The sequence below is a fragment of the Oncorhynchus gorbuscha genome, linkage group LG16 (genome assembly GCF_021184085.1).
Source record: "Oncorhynchus gorbuscha isolate QuinsamMale2020 ecotype Even-year linkage group LG16, OgorEven_v1.0, whole genome shotgun sequence".
NCBI lineage: Eukaryota > Metazoa > Chordata > Actinopteri > Salmoniformes > Salmonidae > Oncorhynchus > Oncorhynchus gorbuscha.
In genome coordinates, this window is record NC_060188.1 from 68,908,512 (window position 1) to 68,935,465 (window position 26,954).

The 26,954-nt window shown below is 42.4% G+C and overlaps 1 protein-coding gene across 2 annotated transcripts; it reads right to left on the reverse strand.

Moving 5' to 3' along the window:
• Nucleotides 1-4: 4 nt before the first annotated feature.
• Nucleotides 5-19,891, reverse strand: LOC124000572 (sodium channel subunit beta-4-like). Of its 2 annotated transcripts, none has more exons than XM_046307049.1 (6): nucleotides 19,385-19,891; nucleotides 18,625-18,956; nucleotides 4,733-4,896; nucleotides 4,269-4,491; nucleotides 3,939-4,068; nucleotides 5-3,750 (listed from the first exon to the last, which is right to left on the reverse strand). In XM_046307049.1, exons 2-6 carry the CDS (start codon nucleotides 18,725-18,727, stop codon nucleotides 3,654-3,656), a joined length of 717 nt encoding a protein of 238 aa, XP_046163005.1. In that variant the 5' UTR covers nucleotides 18,728-18,956; nucleotides 19,385-19,891; the 3' UTR covers nucleotides 5-3,653. The 2 variants fall into 2 exon arrangements, with proteins under 2 accessions (XP_046163005.1, XP_046163006.1); XM_046307050.1 differs by having other exon boundaries at nucleotides 18,625-18,968.
• Between the last annotated feature and the right edge of the window lie 7,063 nt (nucleotides 19,892-26,954).

Here is a 26,954-nt window from a genome sequence, read left to right on the forward strand (position 1 = left end):
ACTGTTATATTCAAAAGTTTATTGGATTCTTGTGGCTTTTTATAATAAATCATATTTGAGCAGATTTGCATGATGGAGAGATTACATGGGAGGCATCATTTGAGGGAATAGGAGAAACATGGCTGTACATTCATATTAGTTGGAAGAGGAATGTGGGACTAAGGGGTCAGTAATGTCTGGGTACATTATAGATTCAAACATTCTGTTGTCTTAAGTGCAATAATGGATGAGGTCACTATTTCCGCTACTACAACTTGGCACAACAAAGTGTTCTCAGAATTTCCAAACCACAAAGATTGAACTTTTGCTTCACCTATCCAGTTTTCAGTACAGTTGTCAAAATAAAGGGAACAAGGAAGACGGTACTAGGTCATCCAGAACTGTGTCAGGGCATTTCAACAGAACACGTGAGTCACTTTCACAGTTCGGCTTTGTTTAGAGGTTACACATGTAACATTTCCACCTGCAACTAGCGCCAAATGTCAATTACATACCAGTAGAAGCAAAGGAATAGAAATCACAAGAATAAAATCTACTTTTTAGAAAGCTGCGTGACGCTGCAAATTAGTTGTGTACAACTTCCTGCATTACGATTGGTTCTCGTTTGTGAGGTTGACAACAATAGCAAGAACATTAGCAGTACAAAACTTCTTCGTCCTTGTAACAATCTTTTTCAGATTGTGATACGGTAAGCTGTACTGTCATTTGTAAGCATTTGTAAGCAGTTGCCTTTAAAAAAAACATGATGCAATTGGATTTATGGCTTACATCTTACATGTTGCTCCTTGAAATTACACTGTATATTGCATAGCTCCATAGGTTCTAACATTCAGGAACCTTTGAAGGTCTTTTCACACATCACAACAGACGTAAACTTGACATGAGAGAAGACACAACTATGTGCCTTCCAAACTGACAAAAAGGGCCACATACTGTAGTAACAGAAAAAAAGAGGCTAGCTTCCCAGAGTGAGAAGGGAAAGCTTATACATCAGTGCATTACAGGCTAAATAAGTATACAAATCTGAGCAGCAAGGTCTGCACTATGTACTTCTCCTTTGTACTTAATTGGCCAGAATCTCTATACAGGTGATTTCACAGGTTTGAACCAGACAGTCTCCGTTTAAAAACAATGAAAACTAGCAGTGCTGCAGACCTCAAGGACTGAATACCCTTGCACTATAAGCCTATGTTCCTCATCTACCCAGGATCAACTCCATATCCCATATGCCACTTTGATTACTGTTGCACTTGTCATTTTTATTGCTTACATTATCACAGTAAAAGGAACTCAAAATGGTTTATTGGAATCCTGCAGTAGCTACAGTATAGTTATGTTGATGTGATGTCAGGGCAGCTTTGCGAAAGCAAATCCCATTGAGGGAACTGCAGCAGCCTGTCCTACAGTGCGTGGATGTCTTCCTCTCCGTAGTGGTGTTTGTGTTTGCATAGTATCACTGTTATCTTAGGAGAGTATGAATCAGCCAGGGATTCAGTGCCACAAGCTCAAAGCCATGTCCAACCAGAGATAGTACATGTACTACTGTCGATGGCCAAACCATGGTGTCGGTCTGTTCTCATCTAAGACAGCAAAGATCATTCATTCAACTTTACCCTCATGTTAAATATACATTTAGGTTCATTTACTCACTGCTCCACCGATACAACACATCTCTGTTTACACACATGTCTAGCACAGCCGAAGAATATACATATCTACGGTAAAGTGCCCAAAATATCCTCCTGCTATTGCTTACAAGCCAGTGCATTTATTTGAAGGGCTATGCTATGGGAAAAGCAACACCAGGGGTTGTCCACATTAGAAACAGGTTCAGCAAGTGATTGAGGGAGGTATATTTGTTACGTTTATACAATGACATATTCAGCAAGTTCCTGGACAATGGACATAGACGTGAACTTCTTCCCTGAACATGATTTTTCCACAATTCTGTCACACACTGGAAGTATCTTCAAAACAACTATTGTATCTTGACATTGTAGTTCACTAGTAATGGGTTTCCATTGCTAGTCAATGACATTCCATTCCTGATCAGATATGGGTTTCTCCCAGTCCATTCCTGATCAGACGTGGGTTTGTCAGGGTTATCCCAGTCCATTCCTGATCAGACGTGGGTTTCTCAGGGTTATTGGCAAAATAAATGGGCTGAATATGAGATATTAGTTGTGTGTCTATTCTACACTGTCCAGTAAAGATCGGTTCCAGTCTTTCACGCTACCTGCAACCTAAATGCTGCTCCATGCATCTCTTTATGGTGTAGTTAGTGGAGGTTTCCGTAATGACTAGCTGATCGATATCTGTTTTTTTGCAGATGGTGAATTTGTGTTGAATCATGAGCCATGAATGAACCATCATAAATTCTGCTGGGTACTTATTGCAGTGTGTAAAAACATGAATGTGTGTGAATGTGCTCTGTACAGCAAAGAGAGATCCATTTGTAAATGACTTACTATAAGAAATGTGGCGGATATTTCTGTTGGGGGTGGGGGGGTGGGGGTAATGTTCATGCCAGAAGACCCACTTTACCAAATAGTGTGCATAGCCTTGGCACACTGGATGTAGCAGGGGTTGGCATGATATTAGGAGATTTAGATCCAGGTTCAAAGCAGACAGAACTTACCACATTATTTGTGGTTAAATCTTGGATCCCGGAAAGGAACATAAGAGAGAGTACATGTCTATTGTCAAGCATTGTGTCTCTAAATCTGCCCTGGGGTTTCACATGCTTATAAATGCATTAAAAAGGTTATTTGTCTTAAAAGCAGCATTAGTAGAGGTTCATTTTTTTCTAGTGGGTTGGTTTCAAGGGATTGTCTATAATTTCATTCATCAGCTTGCAGTATTATTCACTTGCGTTTTTCTGCGTTTGGTAAATGGTTTTGCAGTATTTAGTCTTCCTATCAGCAGAGGAAGATAGAAGCGCTAACAGGCACCAGTGCTTTATATCAAGCAAAGAAAGTGTATTAAGTTCTGAACTGGATCCTTTCTCACGTCTCACCACAGCATCACCCTTTTAAAGACCTTAGTTTCTAAATATTATAAAATAAGCTTAATTAATCACTTTTGGATAGGCAGAGTTAATCTCATTGTATTCTATCTAAACAACACTAAACCCAACTCTATGTGAATCAGAGCATTACTGAATAAGCTGAATCTGACGTGGCAAAATGTCACTGGAGATTGAATTAGACTGTGTGTTTCTACAAAACACAATGTTTTAAATTGTAGACTGTTTCAGTTAAGCCCAGAGTAGTACGGTTGGTGAAGAGAGGAGGATCCAGCACAGTTTAAACAACATTATTACATCGCGTTATTCCCTGTCTCAAGCGTATATTCAATTCATCTCTTTTTTTGTTTTTTATTATCATATGAAAAACGGTCCTAGGTTTAAGATTTTTTTTAAACAATATACCAACTTGAACATATGGGGGTGGTTTCCCAGACACAGCCTAAGCTTATTGGACTAACAAACACTTTCAATGAAGAATCTCCATCAGACGTGCTTCTCAGTCCAAAAAACCTGCCCAAGAAACCTGCCCATGGAGTCACGAGTGCATACACATGTTTGTGCATATAAATATATGCATAGATATAACTGTATATTTATATATGGTTGTACATACATGCAAGTACTCTCATTTCTTCTTTGGTGTCGTTGGTTTCGAAGTTTTGGATCCTGAGACATTGTTTGTTTCATCTGCTGAAGAAGATTGTACAAGGCACTCGATCTTTCTGTGGAGGAGAGGAACAGAGGAGAGAGGAGGGTTAGAAGAGACACCTGCGTTTTCTACGTATTTGACATTGTACCCCGACTTTATTGATGCTTTACTACAGTTTGGAAGCACCAAGATGAGCTGAAGGTGTTTCTCTGTGTGGATGGCCAGTTGGCTACTCTCTGTGGCCCCATCTGTCTTACTCACTTCTTCTCCTCGATTTTGAAGAGAACGAAGAGGATGAAGTTCTTCACCAGCATGAAAGTCATCAGCAGGGCGATGGCTCCGCCCACTGCAGAAGCAATTATGATGGTGAGAGTGTTGTCCACCACTCGTACTGCCGAGAAGGAACCAGGGAGGGGAGAAGGTAGAGGCTGATCAGACAAACAGTACCTACCTACAGTGCATCGTCTACAGCACAACACATCTAGACTTTGTGGTCCATATAGTATTCGCCCTGCCCGTTGGCAGCACCAGAGGACCTACAGTATATGATCTGCCTGCAATAAAGCAAAGAGAACGCTAGTTAATACTCACACTCGTCCACCACGACAAGGGTAAAGATAGCGCTGTGGTTCTTGCCCTTCTCTTTGGGGTTGCGTCCGAAGCAGGTGTACTGGCCCTCGTCCTCAAAGGTGATGTTCCAAAGCAGGATGGAGATGTTGTTGTGATCACCGGTGCCGATAAAATCCACCCGCTCCCGGAAGATACTCACTGGATGGGGATCCATCCCGTCTAACGGAATCACAGACTCACACACCTGAGAGGACCAGGCAGTCGACAATCATCTGACACTCACAATATCTGACCACAACTCCAATCAAAACACTCACAATGGAGATATCACTTACTGATGCAGGAAAACCATTGGTTCTTCACCACAAATTAGAACACTTGAAAATAGGATCTCCCCACACTGACTTTGAACATCCCTGCCGCTATCTGTGTGAGATTTGAGCTGACAAATGACAGTAGTTGTTGTGCGGGCAACTCTGACCCACCTTCTGCATAGTGCCATTGTCGTTGTACTGCCAGTTGAAGTAGAGGTTTTTGATACCGATACAGCTGGCGTAGGTGCAGGGTAGAATCACAGTACTGCCGTTCAACGCCTCCAGGAACGGGACCTTCCCTGTGGACATCTCCAGGCCCTGAGCAGACCACACACCTGGGAGGGAGGGGGCAGGGGGAAATGTAAAAGGTAGTACACAATACTACTAAGAAATACAGAAAGGGAAAAGACAACACACACCTGAGTGAGAAATGGCCCATTCCCAGGTTACTATAGCTCATCCATTGACATACTGTAGAGCTGTCAAATAATGATTGACTGATGTCTATTGTAATCCCCTCTACCCCTATCCCTTCTTAACTTATCCTGCAAACTATCAGGGATTTGAAAACTACGGGCTCTATTCAACCTGTATCGCTGAAGGAAATGTAAAAGTACATGTCCTATTGAGCAGACATCTGCAATGTTTACTGTGAATGCAGTCTCCGCTAACGAGGGAACATTGCCTTTAAATTTCAATCGCGCTGTAATACTGAATAGCAATACAGATTAAATAGAGCCCTACGTCTGACCTAAACTGAGGGTCAATATCATATCTGGTTCTGATGTCTTCCCTTTGACCTTAACCCAGATAGTTACTGACAGAAGGATAGGAGCAGCAAAATATGAACGATAACCCATTTTACTAATGGAACATAGATTTAGTTTTTTTCAATCGTTAACATGCATTGGTCAAAACTGAAGTCACATTGTCAAAACTCTTCACAGTCAGTGAAACAGAAGTGTATGTGGACCAAACTGTGAATCATTTTCCATTGCTTTCACACAAAATGCATCCAATGACCACATTCTCAGAAATCAATGAACTCTTTTCTCATTCATACTCCACCACCTGCAAAACTATATTTGCAGCACGTTTTCAAATACTAACACACTGTTTCCAAAACTGTTAAAAACACATTCAAAACAGAATGATGGCAAATGTCGTGCATTTCTGCAGTAACCAGACTGAAACATGTAGAACATCTCAGCAGAATATTTAATCATTCCAAACACAGCTGATTGCAATTTCAGCTAAAAGTCTACCCAAGTGTCCTGTTTTTAGTCTCGTTACCAAAACAGACAAAAGAGGAAGGCTTCGGAATGATTTAGGTTGGAGACATGGATCAAGGTAGACAGGTTGGTGGGGGAAAAAAGAGTGGCAGGGAGAGGGAGAATGCGTGGAGGACAAAGGAGAAGAAGAGAAGAGTGGTGGACCAAAATACCAGCAACAGTGTGTGAAAACCTTGTGAAGACTTACATAAAACGTTTGACCTCTGTCATTGCCAACAAACAGTATATAACAAAGTATTGAGATAAACTTTTGTTATTGACCAAATACTTATTTTCCATCATAATTTGCAAATAAATTCATAAAAAATCCTACAATGTGATTTTCTGGATTTTTTTCTTCTCATTTCGTCTGTCATAGTTGAAGTGTACCTATGATGAAAATTACAGGCCTCATCTTTTTAAGTGGGAGAACTTGCACAATTGGTGGCTGACTAGATACTTTATTGCCCCAAGTGGCATTGTTTAAAGTGACCAGTGATACATTTATTTACATCCATTTTTTTATTATTAAAGTGGCCAGAGATTTGAGTCAGTATGTTGGCAGCAGCCGCTCAATGTTAGTGATGGCTGTTTAACAGTATGATGGCCTTGAGATAGAAGCTGTTTTTCAGTGTCTCGGTCTCAGCTTTGATACACCTATACTGACCTCGTCTTCTGGATGATAGCGGGGTGAAAAGACAGTGGCTTGGTGGTTGTTGTCATTGATGATCTTTTTGGCCTTCCTGTGACATCGGGTGGTGTAGGTGTCCCGGAGGGCAGGTAGTTTGCCCACGGTGATGCGTTGTGTAGACCTCACTACCTTTTGGAGAGCCTTACGGAGCCTTACGGTCGGAGCAGACAAATTTCTTCAGCCTCCTGAGGTTGAAGAGGCGCTGTTGCGCTTTCTTCACCACGCTGTCTGTGTCGGTGGAACATTTCAGTTTGTCCGTGATGTGTACGCCGAGGAACTTAAAACTTTCCACCACTGTCCAGTCAATGTGGATAGGGGGGGTGCTCCCTCTGCTGTTTCCTGAAGTCCACGATCATCTTGTTTTTTTTACGTTGAGTGTGAGGTTATTTTCCTGACACCACTCCCCGAGGGCCCTCACCTCCTCCCTGTAGGCCGTCTCATCATTGTTGGTAATCAAGCCTACCACTGTAGTGTTGTCTGTAAACTTGATGATTGAGTTGGAGGCGTGCATGGCCACACAGTCATGGGTGAACAGGGAGTACAGGAGAGGGCTGAGAATGCACCCTTGTGGGGCCCCACTGTTAAGGATCAGCGGGGTGGAGATATTTCCTACCTGAAAGTTCAAGACCCAGTTGCACAGGGCGGGGTCGAGACCCAGGGTCTGACGAGTGACGATTTTGACGAGTTTGGAGGGTACTATGGTGTTAAATGCTGAGCTGTAATCGATGAACAGCATTCGTACATAGGTATTCCTCTTGTCCAGATGGGTTAGGGCAGTGTGATTGCGTTGTCTGTGGACCTATTGAGGTGCCTCTAACCCTATTACAGGGGCTGAGTCACTGGCTTGCTGGGGCTCTCTCATGCCGTCCCTGGAGGGGGTGCGTCACTGTTGTGGTCATCCTATCTGGGTTGGCACCCCCCCCCCCCTTGGGTTGTGCCGTGGCGGAGATCTTTGTGGGCTATACTTTGAGATATCAGCTGATGTACGAAGGGCTATATAAATACATTTGATTTGATTTGGTAAACAAATTGGAGTGGGTCTAGGGTGTCAGATAGAGTGGAGGTGATATGATCTTTAACTAGTCTCTCAAAGCAATTCATGATGACGGAAGTGAGTGCTACGGGGCGATAGTCGTTTAGCTCGTTACCTTAGCTTTCTTGAGAACAGAAACAATGGTGGCCCTCTTGAAGCATGTGGGAACAGCGGACTGGGATAGGGATGGATTGAATATGTCTGTAAACACACCAGCCAGCTGGTCTGCGCATGCTCTGAGGACGTGGCTAGGGATGCCGTCTGAGCCGGCAGCGTTGCGATGGTTAGCACGTTTAAATGTTTTACTCACGTTGGCCGTGGTGAAGGAGAGCCTGAAGGTTTTGGTAGCGGGCCCTGTCAGTGGTACTGTATTGTCCTCAAAGCGAGCAAAGAAGTTGTTTAGTTTGTCTGGGAGCAAGACATCGGTGTCCGCGACGGGGCTGATTTTCATTTTGTAATCCGTGATTGACTGTAGACCCTGCCACATACTTCTCCTGTCTGAGCCGTTGAATTGCGATTTTACTTTGTCTCTATACTGATGCTTAACTTGTTTGATTGCCTTGCGGAGGGAATAGCTAAACTGTTTGTATTCAGTCATGTTTCCGGTCGTCTTGCCATGATTAAAAGCAGTGGTTCGAGCTTTCAGTTTTGTGCGAATGCTGCCATCAATCCACGGTTTCTGGTTGGGGAAGGTTTTAATAGTCAAAGTGGGTACAACATCACCGATGCATTTGCTATTAAACTCGCTCACCAAATATTTTGGTAGATAATGCGGTCGGCATTATCTATTATCTATCTGATTCTAGGTCAGGTGAACAAAAGGACTTGAGTTTCTGTATGTTGTCATGATCACACCACGACTCGTTAATCATAAGGCATACACCCCCGCCCTTCTTCTTACCAGAGAGATGTTTATTTCTGTCGGCGACATGCGTGAAGAAACCAAGTGGCTGTACCGACTAACGTATCCAGAGTGAGCCATGTTTCCGTGAAACAGAGAATGTTACAATCTCTGATGTCTCTCTGGGAGGCAACCCTTGTTCTAATTCCATCTACCTTGTTGTCAAGAGACTGGACATTGGCGAGTAGTATACTCGGGAGCGGTGGGCGATGTGCACATCTACGGAGCCTGATCAGAAGACCACTCCGTCTGCGCCATTATTTTGGGTCACCTACTGGGATCCGATCCATTGTCCTTGGTGGTGGTCGAACCAGAGGATCCGCTTCGGGAAAGTCATATTCCTGGTCGTAAAGTTGAAGTTTCTCTTATATCCAATACTTCCTCTCGGCTGTATGTAATAAGACTTAAGATTTCATGGGGTAACAATGTAGGAAATAATACATGAAAAAAACCAATACTGCATAGTTTCCTAAGAAAGCAAAGTGAGGCGTCCATCTCTGTCGGCGCCATCACAGTCTGCCCTCCTGCTTTTCCCAGTCTCTCTTTTTCACACCCTCCTGGTTTTGAACCTTCCCTGTCCTGACTCTGAGCCTGCCTGCCAACCTGTACCTTTGCTACACATAACTACATATTACAGTACAATACAGTATTTTTTAAACTTATACTGACATTTTGAAATATGCGGATTGTTGTGATTTTCAGTAGGATCCAACGGTTGACTCCCTCAGGAGAGAGAGGCAAAATATTATCAGATGAGCAGGAAATTGCTATTGTTGACATGGTAATTGGCAACGATGCAATAAAACTACGGGAAATTTGGGACAGAGTGCTGGCAGACAATATCACTTTTGGGAATGTGAATACGGTCAGCACAACGACAATTGCAAGTCCCAGAGAAAGTCCCAGAGAAACATAAAATAAGGATGAAGCAGTTTGAGAGAAACGGTGAACGTCTGAAAAAACTCTGGTATCAATATGTCCAGGTAAGATGTTCAATAACCAAAGAGGGTACATACACAGCTATGCATAATGTAAAGTACTGTAAACCTGTGGCTGTACTGTATTTTAGAGTAAATGAGATGGAATTCAGACAAACTTCACATTCGTTCTTCGTTGTGGATGAAGCTGGATTCAACCTGGCAAAGACATGCTGCAGAGGAATGATATTTGATTGGATAGATCAACCATGGATATCCCAGGCCAGAGAGGAGCTAACATCACAATGTGTGCAGCACTGTCTAATGATGGTTTGCTGTTACACAAACTACTCATTGACCCCTACTATACAGAGAGGCTCATTTCTTTTCTGGATGACCTGCATAATCGACTTGTGCCAGCGGAGGAAAGAAGGGAAAGAAACTCCTACCTTCTGCTGCAGTCACAGACTGGTTTGCTGCACATCCCAGGATGTCAGTACTATTCCTGCCTCCATACTCTCCCTTCCTAAACCCCATAGAGGAGTTTCTCTGCGTGGAGGTGGAAGGTTTATAACCACCATCCACATGACCAGATGTCCTTACTGGATGCCATGACTGTGGGGTGAGGAGACACTTCTCCTGAAGACTGTCAGGGTGTGGAGACACTTCTCCTGAAGACTGTCAGGGTGTGGAGACACTTCTCCTGAAGACTGTCAGGGTGTGGAGACACTTCTCCTGAAGACTGCCAGGGTGTGGAGACACTTCTCCTGAAGAGTGCCAGGGTGTGGAGACACTTCTCCTGAAGACTGCCAGGGTGTGGAGACACTTCTCCTGAAGACTGCCAGGGTGTGGAGACACTTCTCCTGAAGACTGCCAGGGTGTGGAGACACTTCTCCTGAAGACTGCCAGGGTTAGATTAGACATTCCAGAAGATTTCAAAGATGCCAGAGAAGATATAAGATGTGATGTTGATGAGAACTTGTGGCCAAATGCAGGAGAGAGGGAGAACTAGAACCCTCACAGTACTGTACAATGAGCGATTATACTAGACATGTTGATGAGAACTAGAACCCTCACAGTACTGTACAATGAGCGATTATACTAGACATGTTGATGAGAACTAGAACCCTCACAGTACTGTACAATGAGCGATTATACTAGACATGTTGATGAGAACTAGAACCCTCACAGTACTGTACAATGAGTGATTATACTAGACATGTTGATGAGAACTAGAACCCTCACAGTACTGTACAATGAGTGATTATACTAGACATGTTTTTATTATTATTGCAGCCCTGGAATTTCAGGAATGTTTTTTGTTTCAACTTATTTAAGTAAATTACTAAGATATAGAAAAAAATAAAGGCTATTGACGCAAATTGCAGCATTTCTGATTCATTCTTGTTACATATATTTTAGTACAGTCAAAGTGAAAAGCTGTTATTCTTATTCTATAATGAAATATTGATTTATGTAAAAATCATTCAAAGAGAGAAGTTAATTTATGTAATGCTCCCTGTTAGTGCTTTTAAGGTCAGTGTATTCTGAGTGAGAATTGATGCCAGTTATGGTCGAACGAGCTTATTTTGAGACATGTACAATATGAAGTGTTTTGAGTTTTGGAGGTGAGATTAACTGTTTGGCCAAGATTCATGTTGGTAATGCAGACTGTAGAGTTTTGAAGTAGCTTCAGTATTGACCGACACTTCTTAGCAATTGAAAAAAACTGCACGCTTAACTATTGTACAGAGAATGTGCATATTGCAATAAGACAGGACAAGGATATACACTTCCGTACTTTCATTTGCATGCACGCACGCTGGCACACACAATTCACAGACCACACACACTTAGGTATGCAGTAATCTTATGGCACAGCTCCCAGTCTAGAGGTAGTGTGAGGGAGAAAGAAGGATGGGACAGGGGGAAAAAAGAGCTATTCCTACATATTACAGATGTAGGATCTTCATTTGATCACCCTGTTGCAGGAGAACTCAAGTTTCAATGTTACAGTGAAATGCCTTTCTTGCAAAACGCAACAATGTAATACTAAAAATAACAAGCAGGAAATGTTTAACTTGTGAGGTTTAAAAAAGGCGTATAAAGTGTGTAATTTCCCCTTTGAAATAAAAGTATCAACCCCTACAAAAATGTCCATTAACATGAATTATTATCCACATTTACATTTCCTGTTGATGCAGGATTATTTTTCTGCTGTAACAAACCTGCTCAAATTAAGATCCTACATCTGTATGTACAGTTGTGTGTGTAGTATTTTATTACAGTGTTCGGGATGTTGTGAGGCCATTTAACTCAATGCAGGCTCATTAAATTCAGTAATTAGCTAATTAGTTTGGGCTCATCTCCCCTTTAAGGGAATCCAAATAACGCAGGTCCCACCACCTCTAACACGATCCAGATAATGCCAACACCAACACTTCTCAAGTGGACCTAAAGATGATGGATGGTTAGTCTGGTTACATGCCATCACTGGGACAATACAGTAATGCTGCTCACATACTTTCCACCTCTGCCCAGTCTGTTCTCTCCTCAAATTCACTAAACAATAGTATTAACTGTCCTGGCTATCCCATTTTCTCTTGCTCTGTTTGTCCCTCTGCAGCCCCCATTCCTAAATATTTTTTCTCCCTCTGTTTTTACATCACACCTCAGCTGTGTGACACATCGTCAATAACCGACTCAAGGTCAGATTTAGACAAGCAGTTTGGGATAATACATGGCTGTAAACTCCAGGGAGGGCTGCACAGGGAGGAAAATGACTCCTTCACTCAGATTCCTTCCCTCTTTTTCTCTTTCGCTCACACACACACACATACACACACAGTCCCAATGCAGCACAGTGATGCAGCATAAACTCTCACACATCTCAGATTGTTCAGAAATGGTTTCTGTTAGATTAGCATTTTTGCAACATTGTTTTGTTGACATAAGGAATCCAAAGAAATGGCCAAAAGCTACCTCCCACAACCCACACTCATCTCACCCAAACAAAAATGATATAGTATCAGTTCTTTATGTCTGACAAGTAGTATGACGCTGAAGTATTGAGAATTGTTTCTTCATCCTCTGTAATCTATTTCCAATTAATTTGATGTATTTGAAGCTGTTAGGTTTACGTTCCATACTACATCCTGAAATTACTAGGTTTAGATTAGATTTTGTTGGCCTCCCGAGTGGCGCAGCGGTCTAAGGCACTGCATTGTAGTGCTCGAGGCATCACTACAGACCCAAATTCGATCCCAGGTTATGTCAACCGGCCGTGACCGGGAGTTCTATAGGGCGGCGCACAATTGGCCCAGCTTCGTCCTGGTTAGGGGGGGATTTGGCCGGGTGGGCTTTACTTGGTTCATCACACTCTAGAAACCCCTTGTGTTGCAGGCTGACTTCGATCATCAGTTTAACAGTGTTTCCTCCGAAACATTTGTGTGGCTGGCTTCCAGGTGAAGGGGGTGGGTGTTAAGAAGCGAGGTTTAGCGGATCATGTTTCGGAGGACGCATGATTCAACAATTGCCTTTCCCGAGCGCGTTGGGGAGTTGCAGTGATTAGACAAGATCACAATTGGGGAGAAAAAGCAGTTAAAATACAAAAATAATAATAACAGAGTTTGTTTAGTCATGACATGTACAGGGACGCAGATGCTCCTAACTGAAGCATGCTGACGCCTTTACAGGATAAGGAAACTAATATGTCATTTTGTAATTTGGGTGAACTATCCATTTAACATTGAGGGTGGGGGGATACAACACCATCTAGTGGTTAGAACCTGATAATACCATTCAAAAGTTTGGGGTCACTTAGAAATGTACTTGTTTTTGAAAAAGCACATTTTTTGTCTATTAAAATAACATAAAATTGAGTAGAAATACAGTAGACATTTTTTTATCTTGTAAATGACTATTGTAGCTGGAAACGGCTGGCAGCTTCATTAAATAGTATCCACAAAACACCAGTCTCAACGTCAACAGCGAAGAGGCAACTCTGGGATGCTGGCATTCTAGGCAGAGTTCCTCTGTCCAGTGTCTGTGTTCTTATGCCCATCTTAATCTTTTTTTTAATTGGCCAGTCTGATATATGGCTTTTTCTTTAAAACTCTGCCTAGAAGGCCAGCATCCAGGAGTCGCCTCTTCACTGTTGACGTTGAGACTGGTGTTTTGTGGGTACTTTTTAATGAAGCTGCCAGTTGAGGACTTGTGAGGCATCTGTTTCTCAAACTAGACACTAATGTACTTGTCCCCTTTCTCAGTTGTGCACTGTGGCCTCGCACTCCTCCTTCTATTCTGGTCTGCCAGTTTTTTATTTATTTTTTACTTGCTATATTGTATTTACTTCGCCACCATGGCCCTTATCTCACCTCATTTGCTCACATTGTATATAAACTCATTTTTCTACTGTATTATTGACTGTATGTTTGTTTTACTCCATGTGTAACTCTGTGTTGATGTACGTGTCGAACTGCTTTGCTTTATCTTGGCCAGGTTGCAATTGTAAATGACAACTTGTTCGCAACTTGCCTACCTAGTTAAATAAAGGTGTTGTATGAAATCTTCAGTTTCTTGGCAATTTCTCGCATGGAATAGCCTTCATTTCTCAGAACAAGAATAGACTGACGAGTTTCAGAAGAAAGATCTTTGTTTCTGGCCATATTGAGCCTGTAATCGAACCCACAAATGCTGATGCTCCAGATAGTCAACTAGTCTAAAGAAGGTCAGTTTTATTGCTTCTTTAAAATCAGCAGTTTTCAGCAAACATAATTGCAAAATGGTTTTCTAATGACCAATTAGCCTTTTAAAATGATAAACTTGGAGTAGCTAACACAAAGCGCCATTGGAACACAGGAATGATGGTTGCTGATAATAGGCCTCTGTACTCCTATATATATATATATATATATATATATATATATATATATATATATTTCCATTCAAAATCTGTTGTTTCCAGCTACAATAGTCATACAACATTAACAATGTCTACACTGTATCTGTTACATTTTATGTTATTTAAAAAAAACTTGCTTTTCATTCAAAAACAAGAACATTTCTAAGTGACCCCAAACTTTTCAACAGTAGTTTAGGTTGGAACATAAATCTACTCTAACTCCAATGACTAATTTCTCTGAAGGAGGGGGGGGGGGCAACAAATTCACTGAGAACACATTGCCTAGGATGAAGAAACAATACTCGGAGCTGCTGCAGCAGCATACTACTTGTCAGACAGAGAAATTATTACTGTATACTTATTGTTAGGGTGGGATTGGTGTGGGGTGTGGGGGGGTCCGTGGCTGTCTTTTGACAATGTCTTTGGATTCCTCATGTTTTGCTCATTGTTAGAGTAATGTTAGGTACTATATTTATTGAATATTATTTTAATCCTATCAATTTAAATGGCCAATTTGGATGCAATCAATTACCTTAAATTCTCAGAGTTCAAATGATTTTTCATTAAAATAACGTTGCAGGAATGCTAATCTTATTAGTTTCTAAATACAGAAATAATTTCAGAATAATCAGAAATAGTGGGTGTCATGACTTGCTGAAATGAAATGGAATGACCCACATGGCAGATGCACCTCCCTCTCTCTCTCCACTTTTCATTTCTTACACTGTTATTTGGTCCGCTCTCCTTTTTCCTCGCTTGTTGTCTTTCTCTGTAACTCTGCATCTGGTTTTCAACTAGATACCACAGCCACAATATCACATTCCACAGCTTAGTCAAAATCGGCTACAAAAATGTGCTTTTTGGTCTTAATTTAAGGTTATGGTAAGGTTGAAAATCAGATTTTAAGGAGTTTAGTCATATTTATGACTTTGTGGCTGTGGAAACTAGTGACAACCCTGCATCTGTGTCTATATATTTTCCCGGCTGTTTGGTGACCATTGATATATAGTTGTAACTGAAGATGGTGCAGGTTCTACAGGATATGGCCATTAACTTTAGTGGAAAAATAAAAGGCAAGAGAGAAATCCAGTGATGTTGAGATAATCCAACAAAGACTTAGCCTCATACCAAATCCTCATACCAAAGCCTCATACCAAATCCTCATACCAAATCCTCATACCAAATCCTCATACCAAATCCTCATACCAAAGCCTCATACCAAAGCCTCATACCAAAGCCTCATACCAAATCCTCATACCAAATCCTCATACCAAATCCTCATACCAAAGCCTCATACCAAATCCTCATACGAAATCCTCATACCAAAGCCTCATACCAAATCCTCATACGAAATCCTCATACCAAAGCCTCATACCAAATCCTCATACCAAAGCCTCATACCAAAGCCTCATACGAAATCCTCATACCAAAGCCTCATACCAAATCCTCATACCAAAGCCTCATACCAAAGCCTCATACGAAATCCTCATACGAAATCCTCATACCAAATCCTCATACCAAAGCCTCATACCAAAGCCTCATACCAAAGCCTCATACCAAAGCCTCATACCAAAGCCTCATACCAAAGCCTCATACCAAAGCCTCATACCAAATCCTCATACCAAAGCCTCATACCAAATCCTCATACCAAAGCCTCATACCAAAGCCTCATACCAAATCCTCATACCAAAGCCTCATACCAAAGCCTCATACCAAAGCCTCATACCAAATCCTCATACCAAATCCTCATACCAAATCCCAATCAGAGCCAAACCAGGACATCATACCCCAGGACACTTCACATGGTGATTGTCCCAGAAAAATAAAGGCACCCTGACCCTAGACCCTCCTATGGATTCTGTCAGAAGCCGTCTCCACTGGGTTGCTTATGTAATTACTTTGTTTCCAAACTGTCCTTTGTGAGGCTCTCCCTTGTGCTAGGCCTCTAACTGGAACAGTGATGCTCTACTTTCTAACCTACATGTGTCTCTTTCAAGAACAATTCTATCCTGGAACCTCATAGACCTACCTGTACAACTACACCATCCATAGAACCAGAACTGAGCACACATCATGAACACTATCAACATTTTAGACAAAAATGTTGATAGACTAAGAAACTCCTCTAAACTATGAGCCTACCGTGTTTCCTAAATGACCCAGCAATCGTGTGGATATTAAATAGTTGAATTGCAGGCACCGAGGCATAATTTGGCTGGAGGGGAGGGACAGGGTGGACTTGTCTTACAGTCCTGTTGACTCTGAGCGTGAGAACCTCAGAGCCTGAACCTGAGCCTGACGGAGCCTGACTGACTGCTCCTGGTCTGTCTAGCTGTTAATAATATGACCATGATATTTCACATAGCAAATGCTGCTGTCTTGACTGCATCTCAGACCAGTCCCCATTACCCCACTGCACTTCCACTGATACCAGCCAACTGCATTATTACTCTATTAACCTGGGCCTACAGAGGAGCTTCTCATCACACTGAAATATTGTTACCCAGGATAAAATTGACTCAGAGTTAAAAGCTAAAGAAAAATCAATAAAGTAACTCAATGTTGCACAAAAGCTATTGGTTTTGTGTTTACTGTAAAGGCAAAATAAAACGTGTTAAAATGGTAATGTCTGATATCAATAAAAAACTTAGTGCATTCAGAAAGTATTCAGACCCCCACATTTTGTTACCCTTACGACCTTAATCTAAAATGATTTCAATTGTTTACCCCCCCTCATCTACCTACACCCAATATCCCGTAATGACAAAGCAAAAACTGTTTCTTAGAATGTTATACAAACGTATAAGAAATAAAAAACTGAAACATTACATTTACATAAGTATTCAGACCCTTTACTCAGTACTTTGTTGAAGCACCTTTGGCAGCGATTACAGCCTCGAGTCTTCTTGGGTATGAAGCTACAAGCTTGCCACACCTGTATTTGGGGAGTTTCTCCCATTCTTCTTTGCAGATCCTCTCAAGCTCTGTCAGGTTGGATAGGGAGCTTTGCTGCACAACTATTTACAAGTACCTCCAGAGATGTTCGATCAGGTTCAAGTCCGGCCTCTGGTTGGGCAACTCAAGCACATTCAGAGACTTGTCCCGAAGCCACTCCTGTATTGTCTCGTCTTTGAGCTTAGGGTCGTTGTCCTGTTGGAAGGTGAATCTTCGCCCCAGTCCAAGGTCGTGAGCGCTCTGAAGCAGGTTTTCATCAAGGATGTCTGTACTCATTTGTTCCTCGATTCCAGTCCCTGCCACTGAAAAACATCCTCACAACACGATGCTGCCACCACCATGCTTCACAGTAGGGATGGTGTCGAACACAATCCTGTCGTGGAGCTCTACGGACAATTCCTTCGACCTCATGACTTGGTTTTTGCTCTGACATGCATTGTCAACTGTGGACCTTATATAGACAGGTGTGTGCCTTTCCAAATCATGTCCAATCCATTTAATTTACCACAGGTGGACTCCAATCAAGTTGTAGAAACATCTCAAGGATGATAAATGAAACAGGATGCACCGGAGCTCAATTTCGAGTCTCATAGCAAAGGGTCTGAATACTTATGTAAATAAGGTAATTCTGTTTATTTGTAATACATTTGCACACACAAAAAAAACATGTTTCCCCTTTGTCATTATGGGTTATTGTGTGTAGATGGATGAATATTTTTTTTCATTTAACCCATTTTAGAATAAGGCTGTATTGTTACAACATGTGGAAAAAGTCAAGGGGTCTGAATACTTCACAAATGCACTATATATTATGTTAGTCCTTTTAATTCTTATGAATACTATTGCTTTGATAGAATGCTTGTCCAATAGGCTGCCACTGATAGGTCCTGCATAATAATACTCTGGATGACGTATTTAGTGACAAACCTCTGAACTCTGATTCAGGCTGTGAAACAGAGGGGTGTTATGTACACGGAAATGATAAAATCACCATTCTATATGGTGACGTATGCTTAGGTATCCATCAAACATACTTCAGCACGCAAACTGACAGCAGTTTCTAGCCACCACACAAATGAAACTGATACAATTTCACCAATCAATCCACACAATCAAAAGCCAACTGCCACAATGTTGCCGACCAAAGTGAGCGCAAGATTTTAACTGTAACGAGTCAATTCTATGGAACTGGAGAATCTGCAAAATGACATCCGATCCCAAATGCAGTAAATGTTTCATAGCACACTACAGGGCAGTTGGGGTTGCGGAATTGGGGAAATTACTAAAACTTTACTCAACAGAAAGAGAGAGAGGACAACCTGGGAGTGAGAGGTGCAGAGAGAGAGGGATCGGATGAAAGGGAAGTGATATATGACAGACAGAACATCTTACTGAGCAGCAAAGTGATGATCAGGCTGGTCCGGGGCCAGGTGGTGTGTGAGGACAACAGATACTTGGACCTGGGCTCCTCAGGCCCACTCCCCTGAACCTCCATGGCACTCCGATCCCGTCCAAAACACCTCCTGCTGTGGGATCCAGCCCAGGGTCCGTTGGGCTGGAGTTACCCCCTCAGAAACTGGTCAGGCCTGTGTAAACCTGAATCCCCCTGGTCTGGTTGTTTGTTGTGCCTGGGCAACTGATCTGGTCACAACCGAGGCACCACGTCCCACTGTGTTGTTATCCAGTCCTGGTAGCGGTGTGTCTGCCTGCCAACCCCGACACTCCTGTCATGAAGACTGTAGGTTAGACAGAGGGCGAACAGGAGGGGAGAAAGAGGGAGCATGTGCGTGGGTAAGGGAAGAGGGTACAGACTTAAAAACAAACTCAAGGCGAACTAAGTCAATCAGCTATAATCCTTCAGTAAGAGAGCACTCCTAAACAGAGAAAGACGAGCAGAAATAATGAGGATTTAAGAGATAGAGAAGAGACACGAGATAGAGAGGGGGAGATGGAGAGGGAGAGAGAGAGAGAGAGAGAGAGAGAGAGAGAGAGAGAGAGAGAGAGAGAGAGAGAGAGAGAGAGAGAGAGAGAGAGAGAGAGAGAGATAGGAGAGAGATAGGAGAGATAGGAGAGAGATAGGAGAGAGAGGAGAGAGAAAAAGAGAGAGAGTAAATGGGATGTGTGCGCAGCGTGAGACAGTACTGCACCGTACCTCTTCCTGTGGCTGTATTCCCTGAGAAGCCGGACCAGCAGCCTGACTACACAGCACAGCTGAGTCAGAACACACGGCAGAGCAGAGGAGCTGAGCCAGGGGAGAATCACTGCGCACAGCCAGTCAGGGTGCAGTCAAGGAGATTCCACCAGCCAGCGATTCCTCTGCAGAGAAAGGCACGATGCAGTCCCAGTCAGAGAGAGGGGGGGGAAGAGAAAGGACAGGGAGAAGAGAAAAAGAGAGAGAGAAAGAGGAGGGGGGAGAGAGTGAGAGAAGAGAGCGAAGAGAGAACAAGGTAGAGAATGGACAGGAGGAATGCTGCTGCAGTAACCCTGGTGGCTGTTGGCTGCTGGTTCGGACGGTCCTTTCTCTTCTTCCTGGATAGCAGAGCCCCAGTTTCTTCTTCCCTTTGCCTGCAAGCCTGCCCCTCTGGCTCGCTCTCAACTTTCCCCTGCACTCTCTCTCTTGGCTCAGTGCCTGCCTGTCCCTCTCTCTTTCTCTCTCTCCCTCCCCCACACTCTCTCTCTCTTTCATAGCCTTCTCCTCCTCTTTACCCCCCTCCCTGTCTGCCTCCCTCTCTCTCTCCCCCTCCCCTCTCCTGACTGTGAATGCAGACGCAGGCACTTTTGCCATAGTGCTTGTGGAGATCAGAGAAAGTTCTGCAGTGCAGGTTGGAGGGGGTTCTGTAACAGAGCGCCAGGGACACGCCAGCCTCTACGCACTACCTTGTATTTATAAACATCCTGGATGTAGAAATAGATATGACATGTTCTAACAATGATCTATGGTATGTGACAATGTCCTGGTAATAAAAAAACTATACGTTCGTCAACCACTCCCTTGAGTTACACTGCATAGCTTCAAATCACAGAATTTAGAGTGAGGATGTTAAATGTGAACATATTTCACTCCTGTTATATCTGACGTCTACACCTGAATAAATGAGGGTGTGTGTTTATCTGCAATGTGAATGTGACTTTGAGAGCTCTCCCGCTCTCTCCTCCCTCCCCATCTCTGTCTGTTCTCATCCTTACACTATGACAGAGTTGAGTTTCCTCTGACTATATTTCTCTCCCCTCCTCTTCCCTCCCTTCTCTCTCCTTCCCAGGTTTTCACATGATGATATGGATATGGTGTTGGTGTCTGGATTAGTTGCTGTTCCCAGCCCTGCCTGGCCAAACCAGTTCTAACGACAGTGTCATATTTCCGTACATCAGGATAATTATGTTCTATAACCATGAGTACACCATCTGGCAATCAAGGAGCCAGGGAGTATGTGTGAGGGATGTGATGTGTGCCTCAGAAGGTCAAACCAGTGAACATAGTGTCACTGCAGAATTATGAGAATGTTATGCTGACGTAATGTGGCTGGCGGTGCAAAGATGAGACATCCTATGATAGATGTACCCAACACATGTCAATGAGAGAGGACCACTAGTGCCTGACTAATGTACAGTGGGGCAAAAAGTATTTAGTCAGCCACCAATTGTGCAAGTTCTCCCACTTAAAAATATGAGAGAGGCCTGTAATTTTCATCATAGGTAAACTTCAACTATGACAGACAAAATAAGAAGAAATTCCAGAAAATCACATTGTAGGATTTTTAATGATTTCTGGCCAGAAATGATTTATTTGGTCACCTACAAACAAGCAAGATTTCTGGCTCTCACAGACCTGTAACTTCTTCTTTAAGAGGCTCCTCTGTCCTCCACTCTTTACCTGTATTAATGGCACCTGTTTGAACTTGTTATCTGTATAAAACACCTGTCCACAACCTCAAACAGTCACACTCCAAACTCCACTAACGGCAAGACCAAAGAGCTGTCAAAGGACACCAGAAACAAAATTGTAGACCTGCACCAGGCTGGGAAGACTGAATCTGCAATAGGTAAGCAGCTTGGTTTGAAGAAATCAACTGTGGGAGCAATTATTAGCAAATGGAAGACCACTGATAATCTCCCTCGATCTGGGGCTCCACACAAGATCTCACCCCGCGGGGTCAAAATGATCACAAGAACGGTGAGCAAAAATCCCAGAACCACACGGGGGGAACTAGTGAACGACCTGCAGAAAGCTGGGACCAAAGTAACAAAGCCTACCATCAGTAACACACTACGCCGCCAGGGACTCAAATCCTGCAGTGCCAGACGTGTCCAGGCCCGTCTAAAGTTTGCTAGAGAGCATTTGGATGATCCAGAAGAAGATTGGGAGAATGTCATATGGTCAGATGAAACCAAAATATAACTTTTTGGTAAAAACTCAACTCGTCGTGTTTGGAGGACAAAGAATGCTGAGTTGCATCCAAAGAACACCATACCTACTGTGAAGCATGGGGGTAGAAACATCATGCTTTGGGCTGTTTTCCTGCAAAGGGACCAGGACGACTGATCCGTGTAAAGGAAAGAATGAATGGGGCCATGTATCGTGAGATTTTGAGTGAAAACCTCCTTCCATCAGCAAGGGCATTGAAGATGAAACGTGGCTGGGTCTTTCAGCATGACAAAGATCCCAAACACACCGCCCGGGCAACGAAGGAGTGGCTTCGTAAGAAGCATTTCAAGGTCCTGGAGTGGCCTAGCCAGTCTCCAGATCTCAACCCCATAGAAAATCTTTGGAGGGAGTTGAAAGTCTGTGTTGCCCAGCAACAGCCCCAACACATCACTGCTCTAGAGGAGATCTGCATGGAGGAATGGGCCAAAATACCAGCAACAGTGTGTGAAAACCTTGTGAAGACTTACAGAAAACATTTGACCTCTGTCATTGCCAACAAAGGGTATATAAGCATTGAGATAAACTTTTGTTATTGACCAAATTCTTATTTTCCACCATAATTTGCAAATAAATTCATAAAAAATCCTACAATGTGATTTTCTGGATTTCTTTTCTCATTTTGTCTGTCATAGTTGAAGTGTACCTATGATGAAAATTACAGGCGTCTCATATTTTTAAGTGGGAGAACGTGCACAATTGGTGGCTGACTAAATACTTTTTTGCCCCACTGTATGTACTTGGGAGTCATTATGGGAGTACTTGGGAGTCATTATGGGAGTCCTTCTGTAGCTCATTTGGTAGAGCATGGCGCTTGTAACGCCAGGGTAGTGGGTTCGATTCCCGGGACCACCCATACGTAGAATGTATGCACACATGACTGTAAGTCGCTTTGGATAAAAGCGTCTGCTAAATGGCATATATTATTATATTATTACTTGGGAGTCATTATTGGGAGTCATTATACTCTAGAAAACTGCTTGCCACTGCATTTTCCGATTCGATCCTTCCTTTTATCAGTGATTAGTCAGCAACTTGTAAAAGTAGAGGGATCACTACATTATTTTCATAAACATATTACAGAATACAATTACAGCTTTCAGACACCCCCCATTATGTGCTATTAGACTGTCAGGACTTGTTCATTTGTGGCAAACAAAAAATTAAGCAATAAGATAATCTATTCTAAATGATTAAAACCTGAGAATAGCCCTTTATGGAATGGTATTGATATTGAGATGTAGAGAGATAGAGAGAGAGAGACATTCTTACAACAGCGGGGAGAAATTAGATGATGAAGCAAAAAACTAAAACCACCTGAGCCGGTCTACAGTTACAGGAGAAGAGAAGACACACAGCTAAAGATCAGAGAGAGCTATCCCCCCCTCTCTCTTTTATACACATCCGTACTCTTGTCTTTTTTCTATCATTCCTTTGCCTGCCCTCTCTCTCTCTCCCATTATGTTCCTGTACTTTGGGATTGCAGTGTGGGGAGTCAGTACAAGTCTGGACCTCACAGCTCATGTCAGGAATCAGGAGTGGACCTAAAAGGTCTCTACTCTTCTACTTCAGCTGCTCGGCTCAATTGGACCTTTATTATTGTAATTATTAGCTAACCGGATGGGTACCTGACTGACCTTACTTTGAAAATAGTGACTGGACATTCAAAAGTAGGCAGCTGCAGGTAATGGCCAGTAAAGCATATTTCTGCTTCTGTTGCAATTTAGTTGCATTGTGATCTATTATTCATTAGGAATGTTATTTCCTGCGTCATGAACTATTTATGGAAAGTCTTTAGGAGGGGGTGTGGAGAACTTTTCATTAGCCATCTACACATTTCCATTTCGGATAAAATGTATTAGACACACGACGTACTGTATGTATATGTTTTTTTGCCTTTCATCTGTCAGTTAAAGTACTTTCTGCTTTTGGTCTAAAACTTCTGCTAAGTGTATGTTCTGAAAATCTGTTGAAATAGGGAAGTTTTCAAGAAGTACTGGGACACATCAGTGTGTTGGGACTGGGACAAGTAGATGTGGTCCAAGATGCAGCGGATAGAGCAGAGAGAGGTGTACTTTAACTTCATCCCAGTTAAAAGCAAGATCAATGCAATAGGAAGTGGAGGGAATTAAAGTGTGTGTGTGTGTGTGTGTGTGTGTGTGTGTGTGTGTGTGTGTGTGTGTGTGTGTGTGTGTGTGTGTGTGTGTGTGTGTGTGTGTGTGTGTGTGTGTGTGTGTGTGTGTGTGTGTGTGTGTGTGTGTGTGTGTGTTCTGCTGTCCGGTCTCCTCCCCAGAGAATAACTGCAGCAGTGCTGGGAACGCTTCCAGACCTGAGGGGGGAAAAAAAACTATTTTACTGCAGAAAGAGAAGGGTGCTGCAGATCTCAGCCTGGGTCTACAGTCATCAAATATGCACGCATGCACACACTCACATGCACCACATTTATCCCTCATACCGTATACATTCAACATACTTATATTCACAACCATGCAGCATCAAGAGGCACCCTCAGTCTAAAACACACACATCCTTGGATGAGTAGGTGTCGTCTGCCGTTACTGCAGCACGGCGTCTGCTCCAGAGGGAGGAGATGAGCACACACCGATTTACTGCAGCCAAAGAGCACGCACAAACACGTATACACTCACATACACACACACACCCTCACGTATACACACGCACTATTATAAGCACATTCTAGATGCCTACTTACAAATACGAAGTATATCACTTTGGGCTTAGGACATGCAACTGCAAACCAGGCATTCCATCTTGAGGACACACACACACATGCACAGCTGCACACGCATAGACTTTAGCATAAGTACCGACAACGTTAGCATTACTAGCTAAGTACCTGCAATGTTAACATTAAAGTAAGGGTAAGCCATTAACAGATTGTGACAAATATGATTCAAGACGCTCACAAGATGAATGCATGACCTAAAGTGTTGCAACAGATCACTGATTCCCTCCTTCCTCCCACTTTTCCTCTCTCTGTCTCTCGCTCCCTCTTCCTCTCTTTGCCCTTTACTCAAGGTCACTGACTCATTTGCTTCAACTTTATAAATGATTCAGTTCTCAACAAAAAAACACAAGAACCTACACTTAGTGTAACTCACAATAATCAGGAAAAGTGAATGTCACAGTATATCAAGCACATTTAAAAAGTATATTCAGTGTAGACTGATTCAAATATTCTATCTTGATGGCTTCCTGTGTAATGTATTTATAATGATGTATAAATGTATTTCTGACTGTGTACTGTATGTATAAGGTAAATCAAAGTTTATGGCAGAGTTCACCAACAGGCAGCCCTCAAGATTATTTTGGCACGAGGTTGGTTTTATTTGCTTGTGGCATGTATTCGTGGATGCCAAAGGAAGCCAGGTTTCCCTCAAACAAATGTACAAAGAAGAAAATAACAAAAAACATATAAAATAATTTGTCACAATCAGCCTCATTTGTCAGAGGCTGATTGTTTCTGACTGGAGAAAGCATCCAGGTGAGCGAAACAGTGGCCCTCTGTCTCTGTATGTTAAGACCATCTATCTGACAATGTCTGGTCATAAAGAGCATGACATTTTTAAAAAACCTTTATTTAACTAGGCAGGTCAGTTAAGAACAATTTTTTATTTTCAATGACAGCCTAGGAACAGTGGGTTATCTGCCTTGTTCCTTGGCAAAACAACAGACTTTTACCTTGTCAGCTCAGGGATTCAATCTTATAAGGGAGAGTCCTTAAAGTTACCTCATCAGCTTAGTCGGTATTTATAGGGTACTGTTCATAATGTAACCTCTTTAGCATAGCAGGTATTTATAGGGTACTGTTCATAATGTAACCTCTTTAGCATAGCAGGTATTTATAGGGTACTGTTCATAATGTAACCTCTTTAGCATAGCAGGTATTTATAGGGTACTGTTCATAATGTAACCTCTTTAGCATAGCAGGTATTTATAGGGTACTGTTCATAATGTAACCTCTTTAGCATAGCAGGTATTTATAGGGTACTGTTCATAATGTAACCTCTTTAGCATAGCAGGTATTTATAGGGTACTGTTCATAATGTAACCTCTTTAGCATAGCAGGTATTTATAGGGTACTGTTCATAATGTAACCTCTTTAGCATAGCAGGTATTTATTTGGTAGCATTTATATACTGTAAAAACACCAGGAAATCAGCTCCAAATGATTATAATTTTGGAAATCTGTTCTCAAGTATTCCCACGCATGCTAGAGATGCAAGTGATCGTATGCAAATGTAAGCAAGGTTTGAAATGATTATATTTTAGACAAATATATTTGTTTAGGGTTCTTGCGGTCAATTTGCAGTCTATTTGTAATTCTGATGTAATTATGTTCCGGCCCCCCGACCATCAACCCAAGAAAAAAAAATCGGCCCGCAGCTGAATCTAGTTGATGATCCCTGGTTTATGGTGTTGTGTGAATAGTCTTCTATTCCACCTCCAGTGTGTGAAGTGTCTACTGAATCAGAGTGCGTATCAATTGGCAGCAGCTTTTATTTCAGCTCAACAAAGCCCTGCAGTCACAGAGCCAGTAGCAGGTCCTCACGTCACTGGGCTAGTCAAAGACACACTAAACCAGCTTTTCTCCATATTCTTCGCTATTACACAACACCTGCTTGCTGACACATCCAAGCCTGGCCTGAACCCAGTTTGTTGATGCGGTTGTCTCTACAACATGAAAGCTACACACATGAAAGATGTGTACAGTAAAAAGTACAAATTATACTTCTGGTGGTGTTTAAAATGGCACGCAACATGACACAAGGGGGCGCCCTCTTTCAGAAAACTGATCATTATCGACAGTGTACGGGTGGGTCTCCATCACTACATTAACACACCCACTGCCTTGAATGTTTATATGCCTTCAAATCCTGCACCACACTACAGGAAGTGACATTGTTCAATCCATCTCCAAGGTTAACAGTAGTGTAGCGTGTCATTGTTGCCATTCATTCTTGTGTTTTCTGGTTTAGGAAGTTAGATCTGAGTGAATGAGTGACACACAGTCAGGCAGGATTCTGTGGGTGGGCGGTGACAAGGTGTGGGGGAATGATAGGATAAACCATGGCTCATACTCCCTTTGTATCACTGTCATCTCTCCCTTTAAATTCCCAATCTCTATACTGTATCTATCTTGTTATGAAAGTTCAATGAAGAAGGCTGGTCTGAATGGCTTGTCACTAGTAAAAATAATAATTCACATTGCTTCCTATCTCATTAGCATAGCAGGTAGTTATTTGGTAGCATTTATAGTATTACCCCTTAAGCATTGAAG